General features: G+C 46.1%; 1 protein-coding gene across 1 annotated transcript in view; it reads right to left on the bottom strand.

The window, feature by feature from the left end:
* Positions 1–7,791: 7,791 nt before the first annotated feature.
* Positions 7,792–19,618, bottom strand: part of LOC147678403 (NXPE family member 3-like) — a 317,395-nt gene continuing 305,568 nt past the window's right edge. The window contains exon 5 of the mRNA XM_086945994.1: positions 7,792–8,677. Within this exon, the coding sequence (XP_086802120.1) occupies positions 8,145–8,677 (533 nt within the window). The 3' untranslated portion in view covers positions 7,792–8,144. The remainder of the gene's footprint in view (positions 8,678–19,618) is intronic.

The raw sequence follows: 19,618 nt of genomic DNA, 5'->3' as shown, positions 1-19,618 counted from the left end.
CGCGACTCCGCTGACGTCACCGACGCCTACAATAGGCCCACGCCGGCGTGATGACATCAGTTCCCTTTTTTCCGCGTCGTCGACGCTAACGGTTTTCAGGGATCGTGCTGTAGCTTTTCAGTAACTTTGTTACTATTTTCCTGTTATTCTGTATAACATCATATTCTTCGGGATGTCGTCGAAGAAGACTGGTTTCAAGGCTTGCGGCGAATGTGGCAAGACTATGTCCATCACCGATCCACATGACTGCTGTGTCTGGTGCTTAAGCTCCGACCATGATGTCGAGGACTGTGCTTGCTGCAAGAAGATGACTCCGAAGGCGCTGAGAGAGAGAGAGGGGAAACTCCTTGTGGCTAAGCTTAAGAGTAAGAAGGAAAAGAAATCTTCGAAGTCTCGAGCTCGTCGTTCGAGGTCGAGGTCTCGGTCTCGATCGAGGTCACGCTCGGAGTCGTCTTCAGCTCATGCGTCGAAGTCTTCGAGGAAGAAGCACAAGAAGAGGAGCCACGAGTCACGTCATCGCTCTGGAAAAGACTCTGGTTCGAGACCGAAGTCCCAGGTTAAGCTCCTGAGTAAGGAGTTGGTGGTTTCGGAGTCGGAGTATGTCTCTGTGGGTGAGGCTTCACAACCAGGTTCGCCCGAATCACAGGAGCAGGTCCATTCTCCAGTTCAATCCAATCCTTCTGGTCAGGAGGATGAAGGTGAGGAGCAGGGGGCTGGTGAAGTCGGAGTTCCGGTGCCTGCGGGTTCGTCGACCCCGGTTCCAGGACTCGTGGAAGATGTCGACGTCGTCTCGACTCCGCCTCCTCAGGAACGTCCCAGAGATTCTTATCCTGAGTTTCCAGCTCCAGGTCAGGATCCATCTCAGTTCCTGAACGCCATGTTTGGTGTTTATTCTAGGGCAATGTTCCCGTCTGGTGCACCTGTTGGTCCCACGGGTCCTATGGCTTTCAACTTGGGTATTCCCCAAGCTTATGCCCCTGCACCCTTCATGCCTTTTATGCCAGCTATACCACCGCATTGGCATTTACCGGCACCTCTGGTGTCGTCGACGCCGAAGCGCTCGACGCCGACTCCGTCGACGCCGGTCACGTCGACGCCGATGCCCACGACTCCGAGGCAAGATTCTGTCCGACCTCGAGCTGAGAAGCCTCGTCCGACGTCGGGTTCGACGCCGGCTCCGGTGCCGTCGGAGTCGATTCCGAACCCGTTGGCTTCGATTGTGAAGGAAAGGTATCGGAGAAGGGCTCAGAGACTCCTGGAAGAAGATAGGTATCAGTATTCGGATACTGAAGAAGGAGAGTTACGGGATTCTGAGGATCCTTTTGAGGATTTGTGTGAGGCCAGTGGGCTTGAGCTGTCACCTGAATGGGAGTTGGCTTCAGTTTCTAATGTGCCATCAAAGGATGTGGTGCCATATCACACTGTTATTAAGAAAGCAGCAAGCCTTTTGAACATTAATCTTCCTACTGCTGACTATAAGCCTAACATCTTGACTGAGGTTCTTCATTCTCCCTCGTCAGTGGTTGAGCCTGTGTTGCCCTTCAACGAGGCCTTGACTGAGCCCATCTATGAGGTGTGGAAGAAGCCTTTGTCTGCACCTGCAGTTTCGAGATCAGTTGCAAGGAGGTACAGAGTGGCACCTGAGGACCCGGCATTTTTATCTATTCATCCCTTGCCTGAGAGTTTGGTGGTGCAGGCTGCTTGCGCTAAGAAGTCTGCTAGAGCTTTCCCACAGGTTCCTGGGGACAAGGAATCCAGGAAGCAGGATCAGGGTGCCAGGAAGGTCTTCTCATCAGCCAGTATGGCATTAAAATCAACCAATGCAACGTGCCTGATGGGTAGATATATCCATGCCTTGATGGATTCTGTCAAGCAGCTTGTTCCGAAAATCCCTAAAGATGACCGGAAGGATTTTCAGGAGGTGATTTCAGACACTCAGGCAGCTGCGAGACAGGTGATTCAGAGTGGCCTGGACACTGCTGATTCGGTGGCAAGGGTCATGGGATCGTCTGTGGCCACCAGGAGGGCCGCCTGGCTTAAGTCATCAGAATTCTCTGCGGACGTCCAGTCTGCGTTGTTGGACTTACCTTTTGATGGCTCAGGATTGTTTGGCAAGAAGGCTGATGCTGCCTTGGAACGTTTTAAGGACAGTAGGGCCACTGCAAAGTCCTTGGGTCTTCAGTCCAGAGGAACTACTGGTAAACGCTTCAGGGGGTTCGGAAGATCCTTTCGTTCCTACAGACCTTCCCAGCAACAGCCTCAGCAGCAACAAAATACACTGTACAAGTCGTACAGGGGCAGACAAAGATCCCGCCCTAGAGGTCGTCAATCCTCCTCCTCCTCCTCTCCTTCCCAACCCCCAGCCATTGCAGCAAAGCAGCCCTAGATCCGCCATTCCGGATCATGTGGGCCCAGTGGGGGGTCGGCTTACTCATTTTCTACAAGATTGGGAATTAATAACATCGGATCTTTGGGTTCTCAATCTTGTAGAGAATGGGTATGCACTTCCTTTCCAGGAATTCCCTCCCAATTACCCTCCTTGCCAGGGTTATTGTTCGGAGGACCACCTGCTTCGCCTGCAGGAAGAAGTCCTGGCTCTTTTCAAGAAAGGTGCAATAGAGGTGGTTCCAGAGCAGGAGAGGGGTCAGGGGTGCTACTCCCGGTATTTCCTGATCCCCAAGAAAGATGGCAGGCTTCGACCTATCCTGGATCTCAGGATCTTGAACCTTTACCTGAAACAGGAAAAGTTCAAGATGCTCACTCTTGCGCAGGTTCTTCAAGCGCTGCTGGAAGAGGACTGGATGGTGTCAATCGACTTGCAGGATGCGTATTTTCATATTCCCATCCTGAAGTCGCACAGGAAGTATCTCCGTTTTACGGTGGGGTCACAACACTACCAGTTTGTGGTTCTTCCGTTTGGTCTTACTACTGCTCCTCGAGTCTTCACCAAGGTGATGGCGGTGGTGGCAGCTCATCTCAGAAGATCGGGGATACATGTGTTTCCGTATCTAGACGACTGGCTGATCAAAGCGGAGTCGTCAGAGAAGGTGCTCCATCATCTGCAAGTGACAACTCAGTTGTTGCACAGGTTGGGTTTTTCGATAAATGTACCCAAATCTCACCTGGTGCTCTCGCTGCGCAACCTGTTCATTGGTGCGGTACTGGACACTACTGTGTGTCGCGCATTCCCTCCCCGTCAAAGGATTCGCGACATACAGGAAATGATTCCTTTGTTTTTCCCTGGAGCGGTTGTTCCAGTCCTGAAGGTCCTTCGTCTGCTCGGTCTGATGGCTTCATGCATCCTGTTGGTCAACCATGCACGCTGGCACATGAGGGCACTCCAGTGGTGCCTCCGCAGGCAGTGGTATCAGCACAGCGGAGATCTCAGGGAGTCAGTGAAGATCTCCAGAGAAACTGCAGCGGATCTGTCTTGGTGGAGTGTGGAAGGCAATCTGTCACAAGGAAAGCCTTTTAAGATTCCTCCTTCGGTTGCCACAGTAGTATCGGACGCGTCCACCCTCGGGTGGGGTGCTCATCTGGGGGACCTGGAGGTCAAGGGTCTTTGGTCTCCAGAGGAAAGGTTGCTTCACATCAACCTCCTGGAATTGCGGGCAATTCGTCTGGCGCTCAAGGCCTTCCTCCCTTCCCTTCGCGGTCAGTCGGTCCAAGTCCTAACGGACAACACGACCGCGATGTGGTACATCAACAAACAGGGAGGAGTAGGGTCGCAGTGTCTCTGCAGAGAGGCTCTGCGTCTCTGGTCCTGGGTTCAGGACCATCGGATTTGTCTGATGGCAAATCATCTGGCCGGAGTTCAGAACGTTCGTGCAGACAGTCTCAGTCGGCAGTTCTCTGCCGATCACGAGTGGAGGCTCCATCCAGAGGTAGTTCACGAAATCTTTCGGATGTGGGGGACTCCTCGGGTGGACCTGTTTGCCACTCACGAGAATGCTCACTGCCTGTCATTCTGCAGCCTCCAGTTTCCGATGCAGGGAGCCTTGGGGGATGCGTTTCAGTTGAGTTGGAGCTCGCAACTCCTTTACGCGTTTCCTCCCATACCCTTGATTCCTCGGGTTCTGAGGAAAGTTCGCCAAGACCGGGCCCAAGTTATATTGATCGCCCCGGATTGGCCAAGAAGGGTGTGGTACTCAGACCTTCTCCACCTCTCCTCTCACCCGCCGCTCCGTCTCCCTCACAGGGCAGATCTCCTCTCTCAGTGGGAGGGGCAGGTTCTACACCCCCACCTCCAGACCTTACACCTTCATGCCTGGAGATTGAACGGGGCAACCTGATTTCTTTTTCTCTCCCTCACGATGTGGTGGATGTCATTTTGTCAGCCAGGCGTGACTCCACTAAGTCCATCTATTCTTATAGGTGGTCTAAGTTTGTTATTTGGTGCAGGGAGAAGTCCATAGACCCTTTGAGGGCCCATTTATCTGATGTTCTCCAGTTTGCCCTTTCTCTGGCACAGCAGGGGCTTGCTGTTGCCACAGTGAAGGGTTATCTGTCAGCGCTGTCGGCGTTTATTTGTTTGCCTGACCAGCCTTCTCTGTTTAAGTCTCCTATAGTTTTGAGGTTTTTGAAGGGCCTCGTTAAGAAGTTCCCTCCTGTCCCTTTTATTGTGCCTCAGTGGGATTTGAATCTAGTTCTGACATTTTTGATGGGTGCTCCTTTTGAGCCTCTTCATAAATGTACCATGAGGCTCCTAACTTTCAAAACTGTTTTCCTCGTTGCGATACCTTCGGCAAGGAGGGTAAGTGAGCTTCAAGCTCTTAGTTCCAAGCCCCCATTCCTGTCCATTCATGCTGATCGAATGGTTCTAAGGACCAGGGCTGCTTTTCTGCCGAAGGTGGTGTCTTCTTTCCACCTTGGTCAATCCATTACCCTCCCTTCCTTTTATCCTCCCCCTCACCCTTCCAAGGAGGAGGAGAGGTTGCACCGTCTGGACCCCAAGAGGGCGGTGTCTTTTTATTTGGACAGAACTAGAGACTGTCGCATGGACGACCAGCTCTTTATTGGCTTTGCTGGCTGCAAGAAGGGAAGAGCGGTCCATAAGAGGACTTTGTCGAGGTGGATCGTCCTCTGCATTAAGATCTGCTACTCTTTGGCCGGTAAGGAGCCTCCAGAGGGCATAAGAGCTCATTCAACTAGGGCTAAGTCTTCGACCTCTGCATTGGCTAGAGGTGTGCCTGTAGAGGATATTTGTAGGGCCGCAACTTGGTCTTCCCTCCACACTTTCGCGAAGCACTACTGCTTGGATACCGAAGTGAGGAGGGATGGTCATTTTGCGCGCTCTGTTCTTCAGGATTTCCTGGTCTAGAAGAGTGGACACCCTCCTCCGGGAGTGGGGACTGCTGTGGGACTCTATTCACAAGGTGAGGAATCCACACGGCAGATGTATCTATCAGAAGAACAAGTTACTTACCTTCGGTAACGCTTTTTCTGGTAGATACAATATCTGCCTGTGGATTCCTCACTGACCCACCCGCCTCCCCGTTGTCCACTCTTCTTTGCCAGAGTATCTCTGATGGGTTGTTTTATTGTATAATGTTTTATTGCATTTACTTCACACTGTGTGTGTTACCTTGATTTCTATACTGTGTATATTGTGTACATTACTACTGTCATCGGTCCGTCCGTGTGCCTCGAAGGCACGGAAAAAAGGGCGGAACTGATGTCATCACGCCGGCGTGGGCCTATTGTAGGCGTCGGTGACGTCAGCGGAGTCGCGAGCGGAGCCGTGTCTCTGTGACGTCCGCGTCGGCGCGAAGCTACAAAAAGAATTTCCGAATGTTGCTGACGCAAGGGGGATATTCACAAGGTGAGGAATCCACAGGCAGATATTGTATCTACCAGAAAAAGCGTTACCGAAGAAGGTAAGTAACTTGTTCATTGGGGTTAGAATAGAGATAGGTGGTATACAGTGACACGATTTATTCTTGAAAATAACATCTGTTTTTTCTGACTTTATTACTAGTGAGCTTTTGTGCCTCTCGAGTATGACAGACGTAAGAAGAATCATGTGACTGAAATGCTCATCTTCACATGCCTATGGAGAGTGAATCCGGCACGATGACTACAAACTTGAATACAAGCCAAGGCCACCGAGTGCCCTGGCCTGGGAACCAAGTGATGAAGAGTTCACAAGGATGGCAGAATCTATAGAAGCTATTATAAATGTTGCAAAAATAATGTGAATATGGGTGGGAAATAAACTTTGAATTAAGAATTAAGGGGATGGGTTTATTAACAAAGGGCTAACTGAAAAGAGTGATATATAAGCATGGTGTGATGATCAACCTCCCCATGCCTGTCCATTCAGAGTTAGGCTTTTCATGATATTGAAACATTTTTGGGCGGTAAATGAATATTGTAGGGTATAATTGAGGTAGTTCTTAGTTAGTTAGAGGAGAGTTTGCTGAATGCTGCAGAGCTTGGGATGCAGTGGGAGTGAAATGAGAAGCTGAAGAAGAATCAAATGCAGAGCTACTTTATTTTAAATTAAATTTACATAGAAGAAGATCGCAGAAGAATCTTGAGGAGGAAGAGAATGTCAGAGAGGGGTGCTACGCAAGCGTCGGTGGTAGAGAGGTCATCTGCCCTGATTACTGTCCTTAAGCCTTTGGTTGGCAGATCTTTCCTCGGGGACCCTTCCCAGCCCCATGGCCAGGAGGTTGGTTTTCACACCATACTTGGTAACTATAACTATATGTCTGTTTATGTGCCTGTGTCCTTTTCTCTCTATCCTCTCCTTTCCATGCATAGTCATGGCGTAGTATAAATGAATGCATTTGATGATTGATTTATTGATGTGCAACAGCATGAAGAGTAGTATAATTCTTTGGTTGTCACTATGAGACATCAGATTTTGTGAAGGGTCTTCTTGAACTGATGTAATAGTGGTATTGTCAACAATGGGATGGAGGCTGGGAGAGAAGGGGTGGTCCTGGGCAGGGGGCTGTGTAATGGTAATATTTAAATTTCAGCAAACATAATGGATGGCTTTGGCATAGGAGGCTAGAATGTGGCAAGCGAAAGGTTAGGAATAGACGCAGTGGCAGCAAAGATATTCTCTACACATGCAGATCAAAACAGTGGTGACACAGCTAATAAGAGATGACCTGTCGCACTGTCAGATCCGCACCCATTATTCTGAGCCAGAAGCAGAATGATAACATGGATAACCTTTCTCATGAGACGATGAGTTCAATGCCCAGAAAAGTCCCACGCATTGGGAGAAATTCATAGAGAAAATATCTGGTGGAACTCAACATGGATGTACACAAGACCTCTGCAACCCAGGTCGCGTTGCTTTGGAGAGGATAAACCAACTAGGTCCTGGAAAAGAAAACACCAGTTAAATAAACAAACAGAGAATATCGTGATTCAATATAAGCAAGTTATAAGTGGAAAAAATCATCAGAATGAGAGATAAGAGAAAGTACAAAATGGCACCCATCGGAGGCAGCTGAGCATCTGAGTGCTGTGTAGTGGCGGCTCCGCAAGGGAGTGCTGCGGGGCAGTGGGGTGGGGCGGGGGAGTGGCAGGGTGTGGGGGATAGTAAACTCGGCCTACGGCCGAACGAAGTTCAATAAATAAATAAATAAAACAAATTACATTGCACTCGCTGCAATGGCAAACTGCGATGCAGCTCACGCAATGTAATTTGTTTTATTTATTTACTTAACTCCGTTCAGCTGTATGCCAGAGTTTACTACGCCCCCCACCCTGCCCCTTGCCCACCCTGCCCTGCCTCACCTCCCCATATCACTCCCTTGAGGAGCCGCCACTGGTGCTGTGGTAAAATGACTTCACAATTTAGGGAAATATTCAATTATTTGATCTCCTCTTACCATGTGAATAGTAGATTTCTCCCTAGGTTTCATGGGTTTTGAAGCTACTTGTGCTTTACTTGTGGTTATGTTTTATAGCTGCCTTTACAAAAAGTACACAAGTAAATACACACATTCTATGCTAATGTCATATTGTGTGTGAGGATATTATTTTGGCTTGGCTGATCTTTTCAAGCATAATATTAATTTATCCAACCGTTACAGACAGACAGACAGAAAAGAGTACCTTCACATGTCAAAAACTCCCTGAGCTATTGCTAGAATGGTTTGGCGCTAATCTTTCCCTCATGTTCAGTGGGGACAGATGAAGGAAAGGAACATGTCCACCTCATTTTGGATGATGACCTTCCCGGGATGGATGTCTTCCTTCAGATAGTGACAGGAGGTCATGTCCCACGCATCCACTATGGCCACTGGAAGCTCGGAGAACATCTTCCTCAGGATCATGTCTAGCTGGAGGGACAGCCAGTCACTCCCATATATTGTCTTATAGCCTGTGTTGGCAGTTTTGATGATCACTGTGGTCTTGGGGCTCCTCTGCAAGAGTTCTGTGATGGATCTTCGGATGTTTCTCACCCGATTGATGTACACCTCCACTGGGTAAGTAGTGAAATGAGCCCAGATGGTGAACACAATGACCACATCGGGTCCACCACCAATGTTACTGATGTCATTTGCCATGTAGTGAAGATCTGCCATCATGGTAATAGATGTCCTCAATGGGGTCCCATGGCCTCTCCATTGAATCACCAAGCCGTTGCCTGGGTCGACGGCCAAGAGGGGGCCTGACTTGTATCCCACGTGCAAGTCGATTTGCCTGATGGCTGTGGAATGAAAAATAAAGGAAATGTGAGAGGTCACAGATGGAAAACCTGGGAGGGGGAGATTGTGAGAAGTGGTGGAGATCAGAAAGCTGGGAAGTCAGCCGGCAGAGTTTAAAGCTGACGATGTCAGAGTGGGATTGGGTAGAGTGTAAAAGCTGTGAGGGAGAGGTGATAATAAATGAAGGATAAAGTGGGAGATTTTCAGTCAATGGGGGAAGAGAGAGTAGGGTTAAGTGTAGGTGTGCTTAAGGGTGGTCAATGAGGGAAAAATTAAAGAGATCAGTGAGAAGGCATTGAGGGCACTACCAAGGAACTAAGATGGAGAGAGTAAGTCAGCAGAAGAGGTAGTCGGAGGTAGGCAGACAGAGTAAGGAAGTATAGCAAGGTGATTATCAATGAGAGAGGAAGTTTGTCACAGATAGTAAAGGTAAATTAGGGATGAAGTCAGAAAAGGCAGAGGAGATCAAGGGAAGGAGGTCATCGAGAGATAGTCCGGGGCTGGGGAGAGAGGGTGTCTGTGAGACAATAAGGCATTCAGAGAATGGATAGAGGTTTTATTAGTGATGACAGACTGAGGAGTTAGGAAATAGAAGAAGAAATCAGAAGAATTTCGAGGGAATGGAGAGCCAGAAGGAGGTGGAATTGGAAGAATGAGATCAAAGTAGGAAGGGCTCACAGAAGGTGAGGTGGCATGGTGCTCAAAAGAAAAGGATGTGGCGAAGTGTACAGGGACTCACAGGAACTACTTGCAGATAGGAGAAACAGATCCAGTGCAAGTGGTGTCACAGGTGTGACCATATATTTATCATCATGGATTCCTTAGGTGACTACAGTAACTTTGTCATATTAAAATCCCACATTGCAGGTAAAAGCTCATTTTGAAGACATAAATGAACATCAGAATTTGCGTGTCAGGCACCTAAACGATGCTATGAAGCTGCTTGGGTGCTAGAGACAGGCTTTGTGGAAGTCTAAACACAGAGAGAAGGAGCACACATTTAGCACCAGACAAGACCAGTTGCACAGCAGCAAGAAGCTCAACGGGGACATGAAAAAGCAATAATTGTGTACCAGATACAATAGGCCAGCCAAACAGAGAAATGGGAGTAATAATCAGGTCCTGAACAGACCAGGGGCAGAAGAAAGTGGAAAGTGAGAAACATTCAGGTAGTACAGGAAAGGGTGGAGTGACAACAAAGCTCCCAAATGATAGTCCTCAATAAGCATCTAGGTGGAGGGAGTAGCACATATCTCAGGAGATGACATGACCACTAGAATAAAGAGTCCAGAATAGAGCCTCTATACGAGAGGCTGTGGAAAAGAGGAGACCAAGCTAGTTAATTGTGTGTGAATTGAAGCCTGAAATAGGTTGGTATCCTCGAGTATATTTATTAGGTTACAGGTTTCTGATCCAGTTAAGTACATATGAGGAGAGTCTCACCAGAAGCCTCATAATGAGCGTGTTCTCCAGGTATAATCTGAGCCTCAAGTGACGGTCATACGAAGTACAGACAAAAGAAAGATGACTTTGTAGACAAAACCTGACACATTTGTTTACATGCGTTTTGGCACAATGTGCCTTTTACATGTTTAATAAGATAGACGCACAGAGGGTATTACAAGGAACAGTTAAATTAGAAACCAAGGAGCACATTAATAACAATTCAAAAATAAATATCATATTGCAGCTTCGTGTCTCATTCTGCAATCTGGTGCAAGTTGACAAATGCCCGATTTATATTTCACCCAATGATGACTTAAGTGGCACTATGCAAATTAATTCAATGCTAAACGTTTTGGTAATTTGAAAATATGTCCTCACCCTTAGTGGTGTGTGAATAACACCTAATCTGATATGGTTTTAATAAAAATTGCGAATTAAAAACGCTAGATATGTTTCCCTTGACATGAAAATAAAGTGTAACTGTGTAATTTGTTGCTTGGTTGACCTTTATAAAGCTATTCGATCATGTCATAGCCTCTTATAGTACAAATGTGCAGCCATTTTTACATCTCGCTAAGGAAGAGCTTGACATTTCTCTTCAAGACATACTGTATTGAGGATATGGGCATACAGCTCTGCCCACTTTCTGCCCATCTTTTTAATTGGCTCCTGTCATTGTCCTTTGTAAATGGTAGCTTTCATTGGACATTAGGCTTAGAAGTACCTCCTTAGTACCATCTATTCTCTTCTTATAACTTCCCATGTGGAACCCCCGTTACATGTGTTGTTACTCTGTAGGTTTTAATTACAGTCTCCGAGCACTATTTTCTTCAATGGTTTTCTCCTGCCTGCTGCTGCAGGCAGAACACGCTTTCTGCAACGCTTTTAAAAAAAAATGTATGCAGCATGGCAGGAAATATAGCGGCGGTGCCTTTTTTTTATTATTTGCAGTGCAAAACGCTGCCGCATGCAATGTTAATTTTACTAGTTTTTTTTACAATGGCGGGACCTGCGCTTTAGCTTTATACATCTTAAGCTTCAAAAGTTAAGAAATAGGGAAAGAATTTGCATTTTTTTTGTTCTATTTCTTTACTTTTGAAGCAATTGCGACACCCGTGCTTTAGCTTAAGATGTTTCTGCTCACATGAATGATGTTTTCCCTCTCACCCTTTAGCTGGTGCCCCTTTGGAAGGACAAGAAATGAAAGAAGTCTTCCCTTAACTAATTTGTTCTCTGATCCAGACTTTTTTTTCTAAATAAAAACTTTGGGGAAGTTAAGATATAGTTAAACAGGGCTCAGATTAAATGACTTTTTTTATTTAAAAAAATAATCTAACTCCATAACACCATAACAAGCAACAGTTAAAATAGCCTTATGGATGTAAAGCAAAACCCCAAAACACTGAAATGCCCCAGTCAGAGTTATCTACACAAACTAGAACTCATGCCCCACCTTGGACCATTCACAACTTTATACAGCTGCACTAATGACTATTCAAATACCATCATGGTCATCACACATAGCATCACTGATGTGATCACCTATTGTCAGCAATGATTTTTTGGGTCAGTGAGATCTACATCAACACCCTCCCCACCAAACCTTTAGTTTATTTGAATAAAGCATACCATGACCTTCAGCATTTGTAAACCCCTTGCACGCTCCCAAAGTGGCACCTAAATAACAAAATGTTTGTAGGGTTTCAACTCAGTTGCACTCATGTTTTTTGACGATGGAAGGATTGCCAGGATGAGTGAATCCTGTAGAATACAAACTTATGACCTTAATATTACACGCAGATCTCTGCTGTCTGTGCTCTAGTGAACTGATTGGTTTTAGCAGCTTGCCCACCCTAGGTTCGTTACATAAACGTACTATCCTCAAGAATGACGTCACTCCCCAAGATGGAGGACCTACCCGTGGTTGTCAGCAGCAAACACGCTATGAGCATGGGCTCATGCACAGTAGGGCACAGAGGGGGATGGATGTAGAGATGCCTTGGCCTCAGGGGTTAGCTGCCACGTGGATAAGCCTGACTCTGCCAGAAAGTCAAACGCTTTCAAGTCTGCTGTTCTGCTCTGACAGTGCGGTGATTACAAGCATTACACTAACTCCGCTCACCTCTAAACAGCTAAGCAACCATTGGAAACGCTCACAGGTGTGGCCTTGGATGTCAGCCTTTTGGCTTTGTTAGTGCTAATTTTTGCTTTTTCATGATTTTTGTAAAACTTTATTGTTGGGGAGTTAGCTGGGCCCTCGCTCATAGGAAAATAAACATTGGCTAAAATCAAAAGGTGTTTCTTCCTTCAAAAGCACACACTGCTGTAGTGGTCAATAATATTGAATGAACCTACTGTGGAGGTGCTCCTTGGAAAAGAGCAGAATGGCTTCACCCACAGTGAAGTTAGCCAGTTGCTTAAGTTACCCGAGCCATTAACTCATGTTGTATGTAGCAATGGGTGAACAAATATGTGAATGATACACCAATAAGCCACTGGAAAGAGAGGGCTGGCTGAAAGCACCCTGCAACAATATTATATATGTACACTTTTAGTAAATTCAAAAGATCTTGGCTAATGCTAGACCTAACAGGCATGTGCAAAGAAATAGGTCTCACATTTAAGCAAGCTTAAGCTATTGGCATTGTAAATGACAATGCCTTTTATTTATGTTTTAAAAACAAAAACTAAAATAAAAGGCATTATCATTTACAATGTCAATACCTCAAAGTTGTGTAACGCAAGACCTATTGCATTGCAAATGCTTCTTTTAGTTTAAAAGCTTTATTTGACAGAATAAATTACTTTAACAGCTTCTGGTGCCATATACTAGGGACTTATAAGGGGGAAGAAAACAAGTTACTTACCTGTAACTTCAGTTATCCAGTATTGGTATCTTTCATAGATTCACATGCCTGAATCATCCCCCGTCGCCGAGGTGGGAGTCCCACGGTATATAAAAAAGCAGTGCCAAAAGTAAATTACAGTAGTAGGCCCTATGAGAAGGCCTGAGGCCTAGATTGTAGTAGCCTATCTACCTCATTATGCTAAAAAGACCAAAGTCTTTGCTCCAACCAATCAGCTCACAGCACCCTCTAGAACCCTCTCTGCAGAGCCAGTTCTCCTCAGATTTTCGTTAGCACAAGTGGGAATGAGTATCCCAAAATTAGAGAACTGACTCTCCGGGGAGGAGGGTGGGTGCATGTGTATCTATGAAAGATACCAATACTAGATAACTGAAGTTACAGGTAAGTAACTTGTATTCTTATCCAGTATTGGGGTATCTTTCATAGATTCACATGCCTGTATCAGAATAGCAAGCAGTAAGCCAGGCAAAAGTCGGTTGCGGATGGTGGGACACTTATTGTGAACCACCCCCATAAACTTATATTTGACAACCAACAATTGCAAAGTAAATGATCTACTAATAAAACATGACTAAATTCAAAAGAGTAGTCATATAGAATTCCACAGGAAAGGAATATTAGCATAACATAAACCAGCAGTCTGCAATACATGCACTTCTTTATATCAACAAAATACTGAATAGTATACACTCATTATAAAAGGAACCAAACATTGTTACCTGAGTTTGTTCTTATGGAAACAGGTGACGTAAAACCGCTTGACCAACTGCCGCATCCTCTTGGTTTGCTGATTGCAGGCAGTAATGTCTCGTAAATGTGTGAACATTTTTCCATGTCGCAGCATGGCAAATGTTCTCTAGCGTCACTCCTGCAAACAATGCTGTGGACGCTGGTACAGCCCTTGTAGAGTGAGACCTTACAGTCCTTTGCAGTGGTCGGTTAGCTTTAACATGGCAGAAATGGATTGCAGAGGCTATCCATCTGGAAATTGTGGCTTTAGTGACCGCTTTCCCCAGTGTAGTTTGGCCATAAGCCACAAATAGCTGATCTGACTTCCTGATGTTCTTTGAAGATAAAACTTTAAACATCGTTTAATGTCCAAAGAATGTAGTGTTCTTTCCGCCGGGGTTGTAGGATTTGGAAAGAAAACCCGCAATTTCACTGGTTCATTCAGATGAAACTGAGAAGGCACTTTGGGTATGAAAGTTGGATTTGTTCGAAGTGTGACACATTCTTGAGAAAAATGTAAGAAAGGTTCTTTGATAGTGAACGCCTGAATTTCTCCTATTCTCCTGGCAGAAGTGAGGGCTAAAAGTAGGGCGACCTTCCATGTCAGGAATTTGAGGTCTGCTTTGTGGATCGGTTCGAACGGGTGCTTCATCAGCTGTGAGAGGACTGTGTTGAGTTCCCATTCTGGTGGTGAAGGTTTAACTGGAGGATAAGTCTCATGAACTGTTTTATTAGCGATGAAGAGCGTAACGATGGAGTCTTAGCCGCCTTCCTGAACCTGGATAAAGCAGCTAAGTGGGCCTTTATTGATGAGAAAGAAAGACCAGAGCGAGCCAAATGCAAAAGATAAGGAAGGATCTTTTCCGCCTGAGGTTCAATAAGGTGTAAAGAGTTTGAAACACACCAGGCGCAGAAACGCTTCCATTTGAGACGAAAGTTTTTAATGTGCTCTGGGCTCCTGCTTTCTTCAAGATGTCTCGGCAGTCTTGAGGAATTTGGAGGTGTTGAAATTCTAAGAAGTTAGGAGCCATGCGTGCAATTTCAGCGATTGAGGGTCTGGGTGAAGTATCTGACCCTAGTAGCGTGACAGCAATGTTGGTGTTGGCAGAAGTTTGATCGGAGACTCCTGAGGTAGTAACATGAGCTCCTGAAACCAAAATTGACGAGGCCATCTGGGAGCAATTAGAAGGAGACGGCAGCTCTCCAACTTCATCTTGCGTAATACTCGAGGAATCAACGGGATTGGAGGAAAGGCGTAAGCATAGATCCCTGACCATCGCATGGACAGGGCATTCCCTCTTGATCCCTGTTGAGGGAATCTGCTGGCGTAATACCGGCATTTCTTGTTCTGCTGGGTTGCAAATAGATCCAACATTGGTTTGCCCCAAGTCTAAAACACCTTGTTCAGTTGATTGTTGTCCAACTCCCACTCGTGGCAATCCGACGAGGACCTGCTTGGTTTGTCTGCTAGGGTATTGTGGAGGCCCCTGGCGTGTTCTGCCTTGAAAGTTATGTTGTGAAATGTCAGCCATTCCCATAACTCTTGGGCCTCTTTGGACAGTGTAGCTGACCTTGTCCCTCCTTGCTTGTTTACATAAAACATGCTGGTGGTATTGTCCGTTCGGACCAGGACTGAGGACCCTGCTATCCTGGGAAGGAATGCTTGTAGAGATAGAAAAATGGCTATCAACTCTAGACTGTTGATGTGGCACCGTCTGTGTTTTTGAGACCATTTGCCTTGCACCTGCAAGTCTTGGAGATGACCTCCTCAGCCCTCCATAGACGCATCCGTTGTCAGAATGAAATATGGAGGAGTTTGCAAGAATGTGAGACCTTGTTTCAGATTGTGTAGTTGTGTCCACCATTGAAGAGCCTCTACCATGCGTGGGGTGACTGTGATGGTGTCCTCGAAAGAGCCCGTCGCTTGCTGCCATTGAAGATGTAATTCTTCCTGTAGAGGCCGCATTTTGAGACGTGCCAATGGAATGAGATTGATGGCTGAAGAGCACAAGTGACGCGAATAGGCTACCTGAAAGTGGCCTTCTTCTTGATGTTTTATGGCTAATGCTTGTAGACAGTGTTGTCGCTCTTGAGACAAGAATGCCTTGCACTGTATCGTGTCTAGACAAGCTCTTAGGAATAGCAGGATCCTTCCCGGAGTCAATTGAGATTTGCTTTCGTTGACCGTGAGGCCTAAAGATGCAAAGAGATTGTGGCAGAGAGCAATGTCGTTCTTTACCTTGAACTTTGACGGACCTTTGACTAGCCAGTCGTCCAAGTACGGGAAAACCTGGACCCCTGATGAGCGTAGTGCTGCCGCCACCGGAGCTAGGCACTTTGTAAAAATCCTTGGAGCCGACTTGAGGCCAAATGGAAGTACTTTGAACTGATAATGGGCGCCAGCCACAGTGAAACGGAGATACTTTCGATGTTTTGGGTGGATTGGGATGTGGATGTATGCATCTTCCATGTCCAAAAAAGCCATAAAATCTCCCTCATTGAGGCAACTTAAAATGTCCGAAAGAGTGACCATTCGGAAACCCTGCTTCTTGAGATATTTGTTGAGATTGCGCAGGTCTAGGATCGGTCGCCATTCCCCTGATTTCTTTTTTATGAGAAAAAACGGGAATAGAAACCTGTCCGCCTCTGATGGATTGGAACTTTCTCTATAGCGTTCTTGAGGAGCATTGCATGAGCTTCATTGAACAATAAGTGAAGACGAGGAGTAGGGTGACCCCTGGGCGGAGTTGTTGGTGGTTTGATGATAAACTCCATGGTGTGTCCATGCTGTACTAGGTCCAACACCCATTGATCGGTAGTGATGTGCTGCCACTGTTGTTGGAAGGCAGATATCTTCGTGCCCACAGGGAGGGAAGGAATTGAGGTTGGCGCCCAACTGACCTCACTGTTTTCTGTGAGCGTCTCGCCCTTGATTGTTTGTGCGCTTTCTTCCCCCTTGACGAGAGAAACCAGCTGTTCCAGACTGGCGATAGGAGGATCGATAGTTCTGACGATATTGAGGCTGGTATTGCCTACCTTGTTGATAGTAACCTCCACTGGAAGAGTAGCCACGTCCTCTTGCGCCTCTGAAAGATCATCTTTTATACTGCAGTGAACCCAGGGATCTTGCAGTATCAGTGTCCGTTTTGATTGCTTGATGCGCTTCGTCGATATGCTTCCCAAACAGGGACTCTCCGTCATATGCCACGTCCAGTATTTTCAATTTAACCTCGGGCCGAAAGGTAGTGGCCTTGTCGTGTTCTAATCTAGGACCGCGATCAATACTGTGACTTTATGCCCCTATACGGCTATAATCCATTCATACCCCTGTAATGGCATAAACGATCAAGAGATATATTTCAGAAACTCGTCTCTGGCCTAAAACGATCAGAGCCACATTTCAGAATCTCTTCCTCTGCAGCTCATTACAGTAGATGACACAGCAGAAGCCACTATCTAAGATTCCTAGATTACACTCCGAGTTCTTCAACAAGATAAAACTCAGCAACCTGGGAAAGCCCCGCTTGCTATGTTTTGATTAGTAATAGAACTCTAATGAGCACTGAGAGACGATCACTTCCTAGTGACATCTTTAATGACGTCTTATGTCCAAAAACGTACGTCAAACAAGGCACCTTTCAGGTATAAATATTACCAACGTTGCCTTAAGCAAACGCTGCCGCGACGACATCAATGATAGCGATGGTGTGGTGAACACAGGATCAGAACAGCTGTCCCTTGCAGAGCCCAGGAGATGCAAGTAGCCTACGGACGGTGCCCATCCTCCTCCTTGACGCGCTGAGAGAGACGCTGTCTTTTCTCTTGCCGAGAAAATCCAGCTCCGGCGTTTCCAGCCTACTCTTGCGAGTGACTGGGATGTCGAGTCCTGAAAGGAGATACAAGACCTCCAACATTCTATTTCAGAGGTATGGTGTTGACTAAACCCTTAGAGAGAATTCTTGAAGCAAACCTTGGCAAAACCAACTTAACTAAAACTGCTACTTACTTACTCCCTCCCAAGTATTAGGCTTAGGTCAGGTACACTGGGGTAGGCGTAGTTAGAAGCACCAGTTGAGTACGTTAGCTAAATGTATATATGAATGTATATATTTTATTCATTTTAACCATTGTATGGCTAAGAAACCATATCAATGCTTTTGCAGAATTATTTTGCAATCCTCATTTTACTGTACGCACTTTTTATAATAACTAGTCTTGCAATTGTGGCAATTCATTTCTCTTGCATGATAAGAAAGACTGTTCAATAAATGATACCTTTTATTGAAAACGCCTGTCTCTCTATTCTCTGCATCTTGGTGAAAGTAATCTGCACAACTGACTGAGTAAAATAACTGTCTATTGTTTCACACGACTCTAGAGATTGACTCCTATTCTAAGGAGCAAAGTTGTCATGTATATGCGGTTGTTGGAAAACTGAATCCCTTCTTGTCTGAACCAGGGAAGCTGATCACTTCCTATTCAGGCAAGAAAGTTTCCAGTGACCTCTGAGCTAGTTGGTACAAACCCAATTAAGTTTAGCATAGTCAGTAGAGACCTGGAAGACCGCACTTCTACGTCTATACTACTGTTTATGTTATTCCAATGCGCAGGGCCTATTGGGGAAAAAAGGAACTACACTACAGCCTTTAGCCAGCCCTGACGTCTCAAAACAGCAGCTCCCGCCAGCTGTCTAAAATTCTTGTTCGCAATGTCTAATGCGCAGTCAATAGTTTCCGCAGCTGCGCGCTCTCCTTTCATTAGGATCTTGCGAGCCTCTTGTCTTCTGTCCTCTGGAATCAGATCTATGAGCCCAGCCATGTCGGACCACATTTGACAATCATAGCGCCCTAAAATCGCCAAAGAATTTGCTGCTCTGATGGATACAGCAGCCATAGTGGAGAATTTTTTACCAATAAGGTCCAAATGCCGTCCCTCCTTATCTGGTGGTGTAGTAATGGGGGTGGCTGGATTCTTCGACCTTTGTTGCGCGGCCTGTGAAATGACCGAATCCGGCCGCGGATGACCAATGAGGCATGAAGGACTACTGAGTGGGGCACGATATCTTTTGTCAATTCGTGGTAACACGGCAGGCACAGAAGCGGGATTTTTCATCACCTTGATGCCCTCTTGCCAGATGTAATCTATAATAGGAATGGCTCTAGACACCTTCCTAGTCTCCTCTTTAAAATCATGAAGAAAACAGCCTGCTTGCTTAACCGTAACTGGAAGCTGAAATCTATTTGCAGTGCGCTGCATAAGATTATGGAATCCACCTATATCTTCCGGTGGCGAGTCTGAAGGTTGTGGGGTTGGTGGAGATGGCATAGGAATTACGTAGTCATCCCACGGATCCGGTGGAGGTTTGTTAGGTAACTCTCCTTCCTCTACTTCTTCATCCGATGAAGTGTCCTGGGTCTGTGTAGGCAAACCAGGTTGCGGAGTTTCCATGACTGGAGTAGGCGGTGGAACTTGAGGTGGAGGAACCGGGACAGCAGGTTGAGCTGGTTGCGCCGGAAAACGTTGTTTATAATCCGTGAGCATAGCCTGTAAATCCTGAATAAGGTTTGGCTGTAAGTGACTGACCTCTGAAACCTGAGATTGCTGTTGGTATTCCGTATGATGAGGCACTACAATGTCCTCCTGATAATAATGTCCTGAATATGTATCATCTTCGTCATCATCCTGGCACTTAATATTGAGTTCAGATGGATGGTGAGCCACTCCAAAAGCTCCCTCATTGTCGTCATCCTTAAAATATTCTAGCAGATGAGAAGGCATGAGCGGTGAGATATAAGATCCTTGTTGCCTCTGGTATGATACCAGCTGGAAGGTCTTTGAAGAGAGAGGGGTAGAGAAAGCCTGTTTTGTAATGAAAGGCTTAATTGAAGTAGAATCCATTGG

This window comes from Lissotriton vulgaris, chromosome 12, assembly GCF_964263255.1.
Source record: "Lissotriton vulgaris chromosome 12, aLisVul1.2, whole genome shotgun sequence".
Taxonomy (NCBI): Eukaryota; Metazoa; Chordata; class Amphibia; order Caudata; family Salamandridae; genus Lissotriton; species Lissotriton vulgaris.
The sequence above is the reverse complement of the archived record's forward strand: the minus strand, read 5'-3'. Positions and strand labels throughout refer to the sequence as shown.